The sequence below is a fragment of the Onychostoma macrolepis genome, chromosome 03, assembly GCF_012432095.1.
Source record: "Onychostoma macrolepis isolate SWU-2019 chromosome 03, ASM1243209v1, whole genome shotgun sequence".
In the NCBI taxonomy this organism is placed as follows: domain Eukaryota; kingdom Metazoa; phylum Chordata; class Actinopteri; order Cypriniformes; family Cyprinidae; genus Onychostoma; species Onychostoma macrolepis.
In genome coordinates this window covers 47,278,310-47,293,148 of record NC_081157.1, presented here as the reverse complement: position 1 = coordinate 47,293,148, position 14,839 = coordinate 47,278,310, and the positions used below count along the sequence as shown (strand labels likewise).

General features: G+C 41.2%; 1 protein-coding gene across 1 annotated transcript; it reads left to right on the top strand.

Moving 5' to 3' along the window:
* The first annotated feature begins 355 nt into the window (after window positions 1–355).
* LOC131536351 (alpha-2-macroglobulin-like) lies at window positions 356–9,961 on the top strand. Its single transcript, XM_058769229.1, has 34 exons — window positions 356–512; window positions 668–851; window positions 922–1,078; window positions 1,470–1,522; window positions 1,597–1,617; window positions 1,738–1,903; window positions 1,984–2,068; window positions 2,139–2,253; window positions 2,337–2,457; window positions 2,536–2,645; window positions 2,719–2,889; window positions 2,966–3,193; window positions 3,299–3,511; window positions 3,592–3,741; window positions 4,148–4,273; window positions 4,348–4,441; window positions 4,873–5,014; window positions 6,002–6,227; window positions 6,664–6,784; window positions 6,857–6,978; window positions 7,055–7,106; window positions 7,184–7,267; window positions 7,353–7,529; window positions 7,642–7,717; window positions 7,786–7,942; window positions 8,014–8,088; window positions 8,167–8,329; window positions 8,397–8,581; window positions 8,654–8,872; window positions 8,947–9,068; window positions 9,317–9,395; window positions 9,473–9,556; window positions 9,627–9,732; window positions 9,807–9,961. Exons 1-34 carry the CDS (start codon window positions 430–432, stop codon window positions 9,845–9,847), a joined length of 4,308 nt encoding a protein of 1,435 aa, XP_058625212.1. The 5' UTR covers window positions 356–429; the 3' UTR covers window positions 9,848–9,961.
* The last annotated feature ends 4,878 nt before the right edge of the window (window positions 9,962–14,839 follow it).

Below are 14,839 nucleotides of genomic sequence, written 5' to 3'. Positions count from 1 at the left end.
GTGCTTTATTTGAGCTTCTCGCAATCATCTGCACTAATAGCAGCGATACTAATTATCGGAAACATGCTTCATTTTCAAGCAATGGAACTGTATTGAAGGCGGAACAAGTTCAAGATAAAAGATGTAAAATCATTGTTTTTATCTTGAACTTAATAATTCAGCCCTCAATACATTCCCATTGCTTGAAAATAAAGCATGTAACAATAGCAGTATGTGTTATGTTTTAAAGCTAAACTTTAAACCGACCAAATTAATTCCAGGTTGAAGGTTAATTATTGAAATTAACGAGCTTAATGAATTCCAATTAAGAGCGTTTAAATATCGCTGTCATCTGTGCTGTTGATTGAGAGTAACAGAGCTTGGTAGAGTTCTGTTGGGTTTCTGAAGAGAACTGTCTGATTTGGTGCTAGTCTTGGATGATTGCTCTTTATGGCTATGAAGGAGATTTGTGTTTGGAAAGGGCTCATTTTAGCCCTTTTCTTCTTTGTTGTTGATGGACAGAGATCAGGACCGTAAGTAAATGGGTTTTGGATTGAGCAAGTGGAAAAAGCTGTTTTTGTTTTGACCTGTTTCCTTGTGGTTTGTGTCTTTAATCTCTTCTATTATGGAATGTTTGTTGATCTGATTTATTACTGCTGATAATAAATGCAGTTTGATATTTCCACAGATCCTTCTTGGTGACATTTCCTGCGCTGATTGAGTCTGGCTCTGATGCCAAATTTTGTGCGAGTCTTTTAAGACCCAATGAGAGTCTCACAATGACCATGTCTCTGGTTGATGAGAAAAACAGGATGACCCAGCTTGGGCAGCAGAGCTCTTCGACAGAGTTTCACCGCTGTTTTAGTTTTCAGGTCTGTCACTGTGTGGCACATGCAGCACTCATTCCCCCCCCTCTCAAGAATTAACAATGTTTCTTTACAGGCTCCTCGAGTAGATGGAGAATTAGTGCAGAAATTGAGGGTGCTACTTCAAGGGAGGTTCTTCAAAATGACTGAAGAGAGGAAAGTGATGTTTAGATCCTACCTGCCTTTGACCTTCATCCAAACTGACAAACCCATCTACAACCCAGGACAAACTGGTGAGCTACAAATGACCCTTGGATAAACATTAGAAGTAGGGCTGTGCGATATGACGATATATATCGGCTGGAGGAAATAGAACATGTTTACGGTAGTACTTTTTAATCATTTGGATGACTGACCTTTACACGCCACCACGGGGTGTGAAGGGGAGACAGAAAGCACTGCAGTTTTAAAACAACCTATTTTAAGCTGTTGAAACGCAAACAACAGTGCTATGCGTGCGCTGTTTCTGTGAGGACTTTTTTTTTCGTCTATTTTTAGGCTTGTATTAGTTTGCTGTTATATTGACATTGGTGACGAGGATTATGAAAATTCTATGGTATCAAAGATTTTAATATCTCTCCTTGCTGAAATTCACTATGGATGTTATCCGTTTCCCTTCTGCAGTGAAATTCAGAGTTGTGACCATGGATGTTAAATTTGTTCCTCTTGATCGATTGGTAAGGCCTGATCTGCTTCTAATCTTTCAGTGCTTTAGTACTCAAATGCCTAAAGTTACTGCTTGTCTTTACAGTACAGTCTAGTGGTGGTGGAGGTGAGCTTGTTCTGGATCAAGTCTTTGGATAGATCAACACTGGTTTACTTCTACATGTTCTTTGTTTACTTTCACTCTTGGCTTGCAGTTTCTTATTCCAAACTTTTCCCCTCTCAACAGGACAATCATAGTAACCGCATTGGTCAGTGGACCAATGTCTCATCAGTGGCATGGATATTGCAGCTTTCTCACCAGTTAAATCCAGAGGCTCAGGTCGGGATGTACACATTGAGGGCTTTCATTGGTGACCAAATGTTCTCGCAGGTCTTTGAGGTGAAAAAGTATGGTAAGTCACCACATGTGACGTGCAATGGGTAGATTTGACACCTCTCTGGTCCTGACTTAAAGCATTTGTTTCTGGTTTAGTTTTACCCAAGTTTTCAGTCACTGAAACTGTACCACAGATGCATAGTGTGGGAGATGTGGGACTGAAAGTTGAGGCTTGTGGCAAGTAAGAGTAAGCTCTTATATTCTTGATTCGTGTTTTGGTTGGTGTTTGATCTCCTCTTGACTCTTCTAAGATACACGTATGGGCAACCTGTACCTGGTCAAGCCTTGGTGGAAGTGTGCCGTGAACCATTTCCATACTCTGTGGTACCTGGCGTGTCTCGTGTGTGTCTAATTAAAACCACTAAGGTATGTGACCTGCTGTACAGAGCAAGATTTTTTTTTTTTTTCTGCATTGTCTACTTCTAAATCTATCTTTGTTCTGCTACCAGATGAACGACACTGGTTGTGCTTCCCTTACGTTCAGTACATCTGCATTTTTCAACACCAAATTTGAAGATAACCTGCAAGATTCATTTCTTGTTAATGTGAATGTCACTGAGGATGGAACAGGCAAGTTGTTCGTGAATTTGAGCCAGTGATGTCTTTATTTGGTGCATTCATGTTTGTGGCATTTCTCTTTTCTCCCAGACATAGTGATGTGCAAATCCACAACTGTGTCCATTACGTTTGAAGTCGGCAAGGCCACATTTTTGGAGCTGCCAGGTTACTTTGACTATGGATCCGTGATTAATGGAAAGGCAAGTTAAGGTTTTTCTTAACAGAAAATCCTCCTCACTGGTTACCTTTTCTAAACTCCTCCTTTCCCAACAGATCTTGGTGTCCTATTTCAATGGGACTCCAATTGCGAGCAAGGCAGCCTATCTCCTGGATGGTAGCCAATGGCCCAACAAACTGCTGTTGAATCTGACTACAAACCAAAATGGACTGGCTGCTTTCTCCCTCAACACTGCTGACTTCCCTAAAGCAGATCTGAATTTGGTGGTACGATTTGCCTTTATCCTGTTTTTAAATGAAGACTTTTCTTGCAAGAAACCAATTCTATTAACCGGTTCCTCAGGCAAGTGCAACTGCAGCAGTTGTGTATGGTTATAAATCCCCATACTTCAGCACCGATACGAGGACGGTGTCACTTTTCCAAACTGGTACTCCTGACAACCCAACATTTAGTGAACTGACAATAGTGAAACTTGAGCAGCCACTGAAATGTGGCACCAAGTATCCAGTTTCGGTCAAATATTCGTTTGTCGGAGAGACTGGTGACTACAGTGCTGACATCATCTATATGGTGAGTGGACAACGGTTTTGTGACCTTCTGAGGTTTTGATGACTGCACTATAGTCCCCTTGTAGGCACTCTTTATGCACCAGTCCGGCTTCCTGTCTTCTGTCAGGTCTTATCCAGAGGAGTGATTGTTCTGCATGGATTTCAGAAGGTCACAGCGAGGGCGTTGAATACGCTTACAAGTGGTACGGTGTCATTTGACCTGTCTGTTGCTGTCAATATGGCTCCAGCAGTCCAGATTCTGGCCTTCTGCGTTCTGCCCAGTGAGAATATTGTTGCTACAAGTGCATCCTTTGACACTGAAACATGTTTCCAAAACAAGGTATCTGGACATCTTGCACCTCTTTACTTCATGCGACTTCTCGTGACGTATCTTAGTGTGTGAGCTGCTTCTTGTTCCAGGTGTCTCTGCAATTTTCTCCTGCTATGGCTGTTCCTAATGAGGGAAACGTTTTGACGGTCTCTGCTCAAGCAGGTTCCCTGTGTGGCCTCAGTGTTGTTGATCAGAGCGTCCTGATCATGGAGCCAGGGAGACGTCTGAGTGCAGAAGCGGTAACCATGTGCCACTGATCAGATTTCCTGGTTTGATTTATCTGGATTAACACCTATTGCTGACATGCCTATTAGGGGGGGGGGCAAACGTTTCTTTGTCAGCAATAGTCAATTTGCGTATTTGACTGGAGGTTCACCAATGTGCCATGAAGCAAACAAACCAAGATCCCCACCTGTGGCTTTCTCTTAAACCTGGGGTTTTCAAGCCAGCCCTGGAGCACCACCAGCACTGCAGATTTTCCAATCTCTCCCTTTTTGGACTGCCAATCTGGTCCCCACTTAAAGTTGAATTGGGTAGCAAATCAGGGGGACAAACTGTGCAGTGCTCCAGGACTTGTCTGAAAACCCCGGTCTTAAATTTGCTTAACGGGGTTTTTCTCAACATTGAACAGGTTTCTGTTTTTAGGTGTTCAACTTGCTCCCAGTGCGTTCACTATCAGATTATCCATTTGGTGTTGAGGATGAACAGGAGTGCCTGAATGTTCGACCCCGTCGAGCTGTTCCGACTGACCAAGCTTACGAAGCTTTCAAGGTAGGAAACTGGTTGTAATTTAGTGGCTGAATAGGGGTTATTTATATTTTCAAATGCATCCTTTGCTTTGACAGAGTGTGGGGATGAAGGTCGCAACCAATTTGCTTGTCCGAGAACCTCACTGCCTGAAGTACAGAGACCTGAATTACTATCGCAACTTCAATGACGGTATGGCTGTTAGGTTCTTGCTCTGACAAACTTTACAACTCGCAAGAATTTTATTTTTTGGCTTGCTGGATAATGGTCTGTATAGGGTTGTTACAGCAAAGGCCTAAATGGTGCATTCAAAAGCAAGATGTACTAATTGGTGTTAAAACTAATTGAATTATAGTGAGCTTTCAATGCAAAATGAACCCCTTATTCTGGTGACGTGAAACCTTGCATGATGTATCCTGCAGGAACATGTAATGGAGAAACTCGTTCCCCCTCTTTAACAAGACCACTATTCAATATCTTATTCTGATAGTGCTGTAGCACACTTCTCTCTAAGATGAGACTTATTAAAATGAGAGCCTGGTGCACAGACCTCACTTATCTAATGAATGGGCAAACCTCAGTTGGTTGTTGCAGTCCTGGTATTAATGGCTTTTCTCTTCCAGTGTATTTTCGTGGTGCTGAAGCCTTTGCAATGGCTGCTGCACCAATGGCAGCGAGCGCTGGAGGCGAGAGCAGCTCCTCTTTTGACGTGACCGTCAGGACTTACTTTCCAGAAACCTGGATCTGGCAGCTTGCTCAAGTGGGGTTGGTAAAGTGTATCTTGTTTCATGTAGTGCTTGAACTGGTTTAGCTGGATCAGGTGCTTTTTAATTAGGGTTGAATCCAACGCTGTGGCCCTCCAGGAACTGGGTTTGCTTCTCCAGGACCTGTGTTCACAAAACATCTTAAGGCTAAATGTAGCTCATAACTCTCCGATTTAGGAGAAAATCTTAAAAATAATGGTTGTCAGTTCTAAATTTAGGACTGTTTCAGCATTAAAACTAGCTCCTAAATCTGTGACGTGTTAGAGAAGAGTAAAGAGGACTCCTAAGACCAAGCCACAAACTATCCTAAAAGGGCTGTTGCCGGCAATCTGCCTCAGTGTTAGTCTTTTAGAAACATTTGAGCTTTTTAAAAAGGTATCACCCTTTTGGTTTTGGAGGTTACCCCCAACTCAAATTTTCCTCTTGCCCAACTGGTTAATGAAAACCAGGATAAGTAAGGACTGTTCTTGCATCGTTTCTTTTTTTAATAAGTTTGCATGCATTACTATCAGCAAAGATTATTCTGCTGTTAATTAAAAGGCTGTTTACTTGGGCCTTTCCACTAATTGTTTTTGAGAGGCATACATGTAAAAGGCAGATAACAAGCTGAAAATACTAGTTTAGTGACCCTTACCCTGCATTAAGCCTTTGAGTATGGCAACATAATATTGTGCTCTATTTCTATGAATCTGACAGACTATCAGCCAATCACTGTGCATAGCTTGTAAGCATGCTGACATCCATAGAAATGAGAAACCCTGCCCCTTACTCTTAGCTTAAGAGACTACTCTTTATAGTAAAATTGTCTCCGCAGCTTGATGAATAGGTTAAGTGTGTGGGTTTTTTTTTTTTTTAATATAAACTCCTATTTAGGAGAACTCTTAGTGGTAAGAATGTTTTGTGAATACGGGCCCAGATCTAAAGCCACTTGAGCCCCAATTTGTTTACCTCTTCTGCCCCCTTCACTTACTTTCCATTGTCCTTTCAGAGCTACTGGATCCACACGAGTTCCCCTCAAGGTTCCTGACACCATCACCACATGGGAGACGGAGGCGTTCTGCCTGTCCTCCAAAGGTTTCGGTTTGGCTCCTCCTGTTAAGCTGACTGTCTTCCAGCCCTTCTTCCTGGAGCTCTCCCTGCCTTACTCCATCATCCGTGGGGAGTCTTTTGATCTGAAGGCCACCGTCTTCAACTATCTGTCCACGTGCATCATGGTGTGGCTTCATTTTTAATGTATCTTTGGGTGTGTGATCTATAATATCAGCTTGCACATCTCTAACAGAATTGGAGTATGTCACCTTGCTTTGAGCGTTCACTGCAAGATGTAGCCTACTGTAATGCTGTTAGAATGAGTAATGTAAAATACAGGGCCACCTTTCGTGAGTTGTTCTATCAGAATTAAGCCATCTCGCGTCCAAGAATGACTTCAGCAAGGGTCTTAAATTCTCACTCCTTTTAAAACTGACTACCACACAGGATATGAAACTTCAGAAGCTAGCTGTCTCTGACAGGCCTAAACCAGCCAAGTTACTGGCACAAAAACAATCCCAGAAAATGGAGCATGTCAATATCACACCCCTAAAGGGATCCATAAAGGGGAGGAAAAATACCCTTGTCTCTACTAAATGTGCACTGTTTTTCATTTGGCAGATTAAAATAACTCCAGCTCCTTCCTTGAGCTTCACTCTTCAACCTCTTAAGCTGAATTCATCGTGTCTCTGTGCCAATGGGAGAAAGACCTTCAAATGGACTCTCTCAGCTTCTGTTCTCGGTCTGTTTTGGACTATCTCTTTCCTTCCCTCCCTAAACTGAGGTGTTGCTCACTTCCTGTCTGTCTCTGCAGGACCTGTCAATGTGACGGTCAGTGCTCAGGCTGAACCATCCTTGGTTCTATGTGGCACTGAGCCTGTGACTGTGCCTGAGAGAGGACGCATTGATGTAGTCACTCGAAGTCTACTTGTTCTGGTAAGTGTTAACCAGCCTTCTGGAGTTTGATCGTGGCGCTCATGCTGCTTTAATGATTTGGTGCATTTTTGTTTAGCCTGAAGGAGTTGAAAGGATCTTCACCCTGAATTGGTTGCTGTGTCCAAAGGGTTTGTTTGCACTCAGTGACTAAATGAATCCTCCCTGTACGGCCACACATCAGCTTAGTGATCTGTTCTGTCCACAGGAAGTGTGATTTCAGAGGACCTAGCTCTAACGTTTCCAACAAACGTGATCCAGGGATCAGCCAGATGCTCCGTTTCAGTCCTTGGTAAAGTGTTTTTGAGGGGACATTCTGCAAGTTTTGGTTTCTGAAACTGCTTTTTGGTTTGACCTTGATTTCTTCCCCCTCATAGGGGACATAATTGGTCGTGCACTAAAGAATCTTGATAACTTATTACGGATGCCATATGGCTGTGGAGAACAAAATATGATCATTCTTGCTCCCAATATTTACATCCTGAAGTACCTGGAAGCCACGGGCCAACTCACCGCAGCCATCCGACAGACCGCCACCGGTTACCTTCAGAGTGGTATGGATGAACTGATCCATTGAGTATTTAGACTAAATCCCAAGTCCTACATATTGGAGTGTATTATGCTGTAATATGGTTCCCGTGGCTTTGTTTATTTTGACCTGTACAGGATACCAAGGACAGCTGAACTACAGACACAGTGACGGTTCATACAGCACATTTAGTTACGGTGAATCCAATACATGGTGCGTTTTGTGCTGTTCTTGTGTTTGCACATTGATGTGGTTTGTAATGAGATGTCTTTAATCGTCAGGTTGACCGCCTTCGTCATGAGGTCTTTTGGCCTAGCAAGGAGTTTCATCTTCATTGATCCGAACGTTCTTCAGAGCACAAAGGATTGGCTGATCAGCAAGCAGGGTTCAGATGGCTGTTTTATGCAGCAGGGGACTCTGTACCACAGTGACATGAAAGTGCGTGATATTTCTCTAAATGTGCCACAACTGATCTGAGACTGCTCTTAATTATGCTTTTCCATTTTTAGGGTGGTGTTGGTGATAACGTGACCATGACCGGCTACATTGCTGCATCACTGCTTGAACTAGGCGTCCTTGTCAAGGTAAAAACCTGCCTACCAGCAGTTATAAAAGCGCTTAGTAGTTGAACTTCAGTTACGTAGTCTAACTCTTGACTTCAGGATCCAGTCATCACCAATGCTCTGTCTTGCTTGAGGCCTTTCGTTGGGAACCTTGGAAACACTTATGCCACAGCTCTGCTGGCCTACACCTTTAGTCTGGCTGGAGAGACCAGCACTCGTTCACAGCTTTTAAAAGCCTTGGACAGTGTTGCCATTTCTGAAGGTGAGTTTTAGCAGCTTGTTTTGCTATTCACCAGTTTCTTTTGGCATCAACTTTCTCTCTTCCTAAGGCACTAAGCTCCATTGGTCTCAAACTACATCTGGTGATACTCTGGCGGTGGAGATCAGCTCTTATGTGCTGCTAGCGGTTCTCTCTGGTCAGCCTCTCACAACGGCTAATCTGACCCGCGCTAACAACATTGTCAACTGGCTCGTGGCCCAGCAGAATCCCTATGGAGGCTTTTCTTCTACCCAGGTGCCTTAAAGTACCAAACAGAAGTGCAATCGTCCATATCTGATTGGTTTTTAATCTGGTGCTTGTTTTTAGGACACCGTGGTGGCTCTCCATGCTCTGTCTCTGTATGCCACTGGAGTGTTCAGCTTGGAGGGCTCTAGCACCGTTACTGTACAGTCATCGTCTGCTGCAGAAGTATATAACTTTAGTGTGACTCGGGACAACCGGCTGCTGTATCAGGAGAAGCCGCTGAAAAACATTCCTGGCAAATATAATGTTAAAGCAAAGGGCTCCACCTGTGTGTCTGCGCAGGTCTGTATCATCACCTGCTTCTCTTTGGCTTCTATTGTGCCTAATTCTAATTCCTGTTTGACTTGTGTTCCCAGGTTGCGTGTTTCTACAACATCCCCACACCCATTAAAGTTGCCAGAACACTTAGCGTTGAAGTGAAGGTGGTGAGAGACTGCAAAGTGCTTGGAGCTGATCTCACATTGAACTTCACTGTAAGGTTAGAACAGCTTTGACTTTGTCCTGTTTGACCATTGTTACACTGCTTGGGCTGCTGTGTGCCTGCATAATTCTGTGACAACGTCACATGAAAAGCAGACAAAATCATGCTGTTCTGATGCACCACAGCCCCTAGTATCAAAGCATACAGTTGAAATGGCTGCCACCAGAGCAGCATTAAGCCATTTGTGTGGAGATTGTAAGTTCAGAAGAGCTTGACATGACGGCAATTTCCTCCCCTTCATACAGATACAATGGTACAAAACCAACTAACATGGTTATCGTGGATATTAAACTCCTGTCAGGTTTCACAGCAGATACGTCACTGGTTCGTATATGTTTGACTTGTCAAGTCCCAAAATACTTGACGCTGCTCCAGATGCAAATGATGGTCTTTCTTCACAGCTTGGGTCTCCTCCAGATTCACTTGCACCATTAGTGCAGCGGGTTGATGCTGGAGATGATCATGTGCTTGTGTATCTGAAAGAGGTGAGATGTGCACATCTGCCCTCTTCGTATGTATGCTTCTGTACTTTTCTTCATCCCTTCTGTCTTGCAGGTTCCCAAAGGCGTCCCCATGACCTACAGAATGCAACTGAAACAGGTTCTTGCAGTGCAGAATCTCAAGCCAGCGGTCCTTAAGGTTTTTGACTACTACCAGCCAAGTATGCATTCAGTGACTTCATGTTTCTGGCCAAATTCTGTTGAACACCATTTAAGCTTGTCCTCTTTCTTTCAGGTGACTCATTTGAGACCACGTACCTTCCCCCATGTCCATGATTGTGTTTCAGGTCTGGCTTTAGGATTCATGAAGAAAATAAAACTTAAATCAGTCTTTGTTGCCTCTTGTTGAATATATCAAACTTTTGCACCGAATTTCTGTTTGACCTGTGATCTGAGCGTCTTGCATGGCTGAAATGCATTTTGTCCACACAGTGGCTATTAAGGGGGTAGTTTGCTCACTGTCGTTTCTCGCTCTCATGTCATTCCAAACCCTTAAGACGTTCATTTTTAGAACTAAGATTTGAAATTGGAGAGCTCTCTGACCCTCCATAGATAGCAAGGGTAGGACATCAGTAGTTCAACTAACTTTACAAGGCTAATACTACTGTGCACAAAGAAAACAAAACTACTTCCACCATTCTTCTGTCAGCCTAGGTGCCATTATGCAGGGTATTATGACTAGGGATGTGCACCTCATCACTGAGGCTGATGCAATGCATGGCCTACAATACATTAAAGATGCATAAAGCAGCTGCTGATGTGATCCACTCCTATTACAATGCAATATGTAATGGAAAAAAATATTGCTTTTCTTTGGTACAGACAGCCAATCATAAATTGTCTACTGACTAACACCTTGAGACCGGTTTCATAAAATGAGTTTACAAAAGCCAGGCTGATTTCAGTTAGTCTGATTTATTGTCAAATGATTTGGTTCCTTAAAACAGATCAGTCACTATGGCAACTTTATGCTGGGAGATTAACCTCTCTGGGGCAGGCTGATTGTCAGGCAAAACTGAGTTCCTCTAACACTGACCAATAGGCATGCAATGATATTACCAGTGACTCTCAAAATATTAGTCATGCAGACTTTCTCTCTGGTTTTACGACAGCTGTAACGTTAAACCGCTGCACAAAATAAATTGTTAGGGCTGTCAGTTTAAGGCATTAACTTGGTTATGAAAAATAACCCAGCAAACAATGACCTGGCGGTCCACCAGCATTTTTTGGGTGACAAATTCAGCGCCTTAATACAGTCAGACCACCGTCAGTACACCATCGGCAAGCTGACCAATCTAAAAACGCTGTCGGTCAGCTGGCGTTTTTTGAGTTGTTTGCCGCGGCTGGGCCTCCGTCGGTACACCAGTGGCAAACGGAGGGTCTGTCCTGTGTTTCTACTGAGCTCTTGCATGACATCTGTTTTATAAATTATATGTATATTTTACATTTGTTTTACATTACATTTTTACAGTTAAAAGGAATCTGAAGCACTGAATAAAAAGTTATAATTAACAAAAGTTTAGTTTAAAAACTGCAAGCACATTTTCAATGTGGTTCTCAAGTAGGCTACAAGATGGGAGGAAAAAAAACCTGAAAAAAAAAAATTTGCTAATTTTTTTTATCACTAAACTGTCATAAGTTATAGTTTTGTATATAAATAACTCCTGAATAAAAATTGAAATGTGTTTGGACTGATTTTAAAAAAAGAGTTTTGAACAAATTTGATTGGTTTGTCGATAATGAGCACAAATGCAGGTGATAAGTGGTTTTATTAAGCGAGTCATTGAGTCGTTCTTTCAAACGATTCGTTCAAACGGCCGATTCATCAAGAATGAGACAGATGTTTGTGCATGGGTCATTGAATCTTTGTCTCAACCGATTTGTTCAAAACGATTGAGTGTTGCTGTGAGATGTGCTATGCTTTTTCACTGCTAAAATAGACCAAAACAGTCATTATTTTGTCTAAAATGTAAGTGATTTAACATTATTAACTTGTTTGTTGAACTGTCATATGAAATCAGTGTCACATTTTCAATCGTGAGGTGATGGTAAATGAAGTGATGGTCAATTGTCAGCTCTCTTGGTCGTCAGGTCGTGTGATGTATGTTGCTGAACTGTATTCAAATGTTATAAATATAAAAACACCACATTTTGAAATTTAACTGCAGTATGTCAATTTAGTTTATTTGTGTGTGCTGCGATAGACTTTAGAAAACGTCGCTCATTTGTTTGATTTCTCCTTGAGAAGCTGCGCAAGCAAGTCCTTGCACCCTGACTGAGTCCGAAACTGTCGTATTCGTGTTTTCATATTCGTCATTTGGTGGCTCTCAATTGTCAAAAACACCCCTCAAAATATTTGCTACGGATGCGAAAAATGCAGAAAATCAAACTATCCGAATTAATTTTTATGACGGACGGAAGTTTCAGAGGCTGCAAACGTATAAAACGTGAGGTTGTATTTAGTTTTTTATATATATGGGCACTGGGGCCCCAACTGCAATGAACCAGCTTTGGGGGGGCCCAGCTTGCAAAAGGTTGAGAACCCCTGCTTTAGGCTATGTAAGGCCATTGTAGCCTAACCATTTAACATGATAATAGCTTTAAATTACCTTTTGGGGGTAATTTCAAAGCCAAATTAGTAATTAATCGCAGCACCCTGTAATTAATTAGATTTAATATTTTAATCTACTGACAGCGCATATATATTGTATGGTAGTTGACAAATAACCAGTAAAAAAAAAAAAAAACTTTTTTGTAAACGACCATTTTTGAAGAAGAAATGCATATTTATGTAGTGTGAAGTCTGGTCTTTGAGAAAACATAAAGGGTCCCTAACTTCGTCAATTCTTTTTTTTTTTTTTTAGGAAAGGCAAGTTTATTTAAATAGCGCATTTCATACACAGTGGTAATTCAAAGTGCTTTACATAAAAGGAAGTGAAATAGTCATTAAATCACAACAATAAAAACAAAATGATTTAAAAATGTATTTAAAAAGAATTTAAAACATTTAAGAATAGAAAATGATTATACATAGTGCAATCAGTTCGGACGTAGCACAGTGCTCATTCAACAAATTAGTTTTGAGTCTGGATTTAAATGTGGCTAATGTTTTAGCACATCTGATCTCTTCTGGAAGCTGGTTCCAACTGCGGGCGGCATAATAGCTAAAAGCGGACTCCCCTTGTTTTGTGTGAACCCTTGGTATTTCTAACTGACTCAATCCTAATGATCTGAGTGGTCTGTTAGGTTTATATTCAGTGAGCATATCTCCAATGTATTTAGATCCTAGGCCATTGAGAGATTTATAAACGAGTAAAAGTACTTTAAAATCAATCCTAAATGTAAGGAAGTCAGTGTAAGGACCTGAGGACTGGTGTAATATGCTCAAATTTTCTGGTTCTAGTCAGAATCCTGGCAGCAGAGTTCTGGATGAGCTGCAGCTGTCTAATGGTCTTCTTTGGAAGGCCGGTGAGGAGACCGTTACAATAATCCACCCTGCTGGTGATAAAGGCATGAACCAGTTTCTCCAAGTCTTGACTGGAAACAAAACATCTAATTCTTGCAATGTTTTTGAGATGATAGTATGCTGATTTAGTTACTGCTTTGACATGACTACTAAAACTAAGGTCTGTCTCCAGAATCACCCCAAGATTTTTGACTTGGTTTTTAGTTGATTGACCCCTAGAGTCAAGGTATGCATTCACCTTGAGAACTTCTTTGTTTCCAAATGCAATGACTTCAGTTTTCTCCTTGTTTAACTGAAGAAAGTTCTGGCACATCCAACAGTTTATTTCATCAATTTGCATTTGGCAGAGAGAGTCAATGGGGCTGTAGTTATTTGGAGATAAGGCTAGGTAAATCTGGGTATCATCAGCATAGCTGTGATAGGCAATTTGGTTCTTTGTCAGACTCTCCATGTTTTTTTAAACATTTTTACTGAAATGTACCATAAAGTTGTCCTATGGTGTGACACTTGTTAGACACTTATTTTCATGTAGTGTTATTTAATATGCATAAAAAAAAATTGTTGGACAATTTCAAGACAAACTTTGCTGTCATCTGTTCAAAACTGCTTAAACTTATACCATTTTAAGATACTTCTATCTCCCATATTGCAATACTCAACTGTTTTTTAAGGTATTTTGAGATAAAAACAAATCTGTGGGTTTTTTTATGTCACACACTCAGAAATAAAGGTACAAAATGATATCAACGTCTTTTTAAACAAAACAAAATTTCATCAACATAATTCAGTCTCTTAGTCAATCAGTATGTTACTAAAACTCTTCTAGCCCCCCTGCTGCACAGCTAAATATGATTGATATTTATGATACAGCTAAATATTATTGATATATGATTGAATCTATATTCATTAAGATGCGAATTATTTTTTGAAAAAAACTATATAGCTACTCTTTTTAAGGCATGATTTTGATTCTATTTACTTTCTGCATTGTTCTCTTAGGATCTCCTCCCTTCTGGTGGATCCCTGTTAATTTTCTGTCTATATTTCTGCCTCCTCTCTCTTCCACTAATTTGTCTCCCTCAATTCTTTCTGTTTCAAACATCAGAAAATAGTTTAATTAATGTAATAATTGCATTTAAAGGAACACTCCATTTTTTTTGGAAATAGGCTCATTCTCCAACTCCCCCAGAGTTAATAAGTTGAGTTTTACCGTTTTGGAATCCATTCAGCCGATCTCCGGGTCTGGCGATAGCACTTTTAGCATAGCTTAGCATAGATCATTGAATCCGATTAGACCAGTAGCATCGCGTTCAAAAATGACCAAAGAGTTTCGATATTTGTCCTATTTAAAACTTGACTCTTCTGTAGTTATATCGTGTACTAAGACCGGCAGAAAATGAAAAGTTGCGATTTTCTAGGCCGATTTGGCTAGGAACTATACTCTCATTCCGGCTTAATAATCAAGGAACTTTGCTGCCGTACCATGGCGCAGTGATATTACGTAGCGCCTGAAAGTAGTCCCCAGCTATATTATAACTAGGTACCTAGCTGGGGACTACTTTCAGGCGCTGCGTAATATCACTGCGCCATGGTACGGCAGCAAAGTTCCTTGATTATTACGCCGGAATGAGAGTATAGTTCCTAGCCAAATCGGCCTAGAAAATCGCAACTTGTCATTTTCATTTTCTTTTCAGCTTTACTTAAGTATACATTTATTTGACATCTTTTGTTGGTTAACATTTATGACACGGATAATTAGGAATGCTGTCCCTTTAAGACGGAAGGCATGCATGTAATACTGA

What these genes read in the sequence shown, in the direction of transcription:
- LOC131536351 (XM_058769229.1), top strand. Translation starts at nt 430, where the DNA reads ATGGCTATGAAGGAGATTTGTGTTTGGAAAGGGCTCATTTTAGCCCTT. An exon ending in GATGGACAGAGATCAGGACC is followed by an intron (nt 513 to 667) that starts GTAAGTAAATGG and finishes ATATTTCCACAG; the next exon opens with ATCCTTCTTGGTGACATTTC. An exon ending in ACATTGAACTTCACTGTAAG is followed by an intron (nt 9,069 to 9,316) that starts GTTAGAACAGCT and finishes CCCTTCATACAG; the next exon opens with ATACAATGGTACAAAACCAA.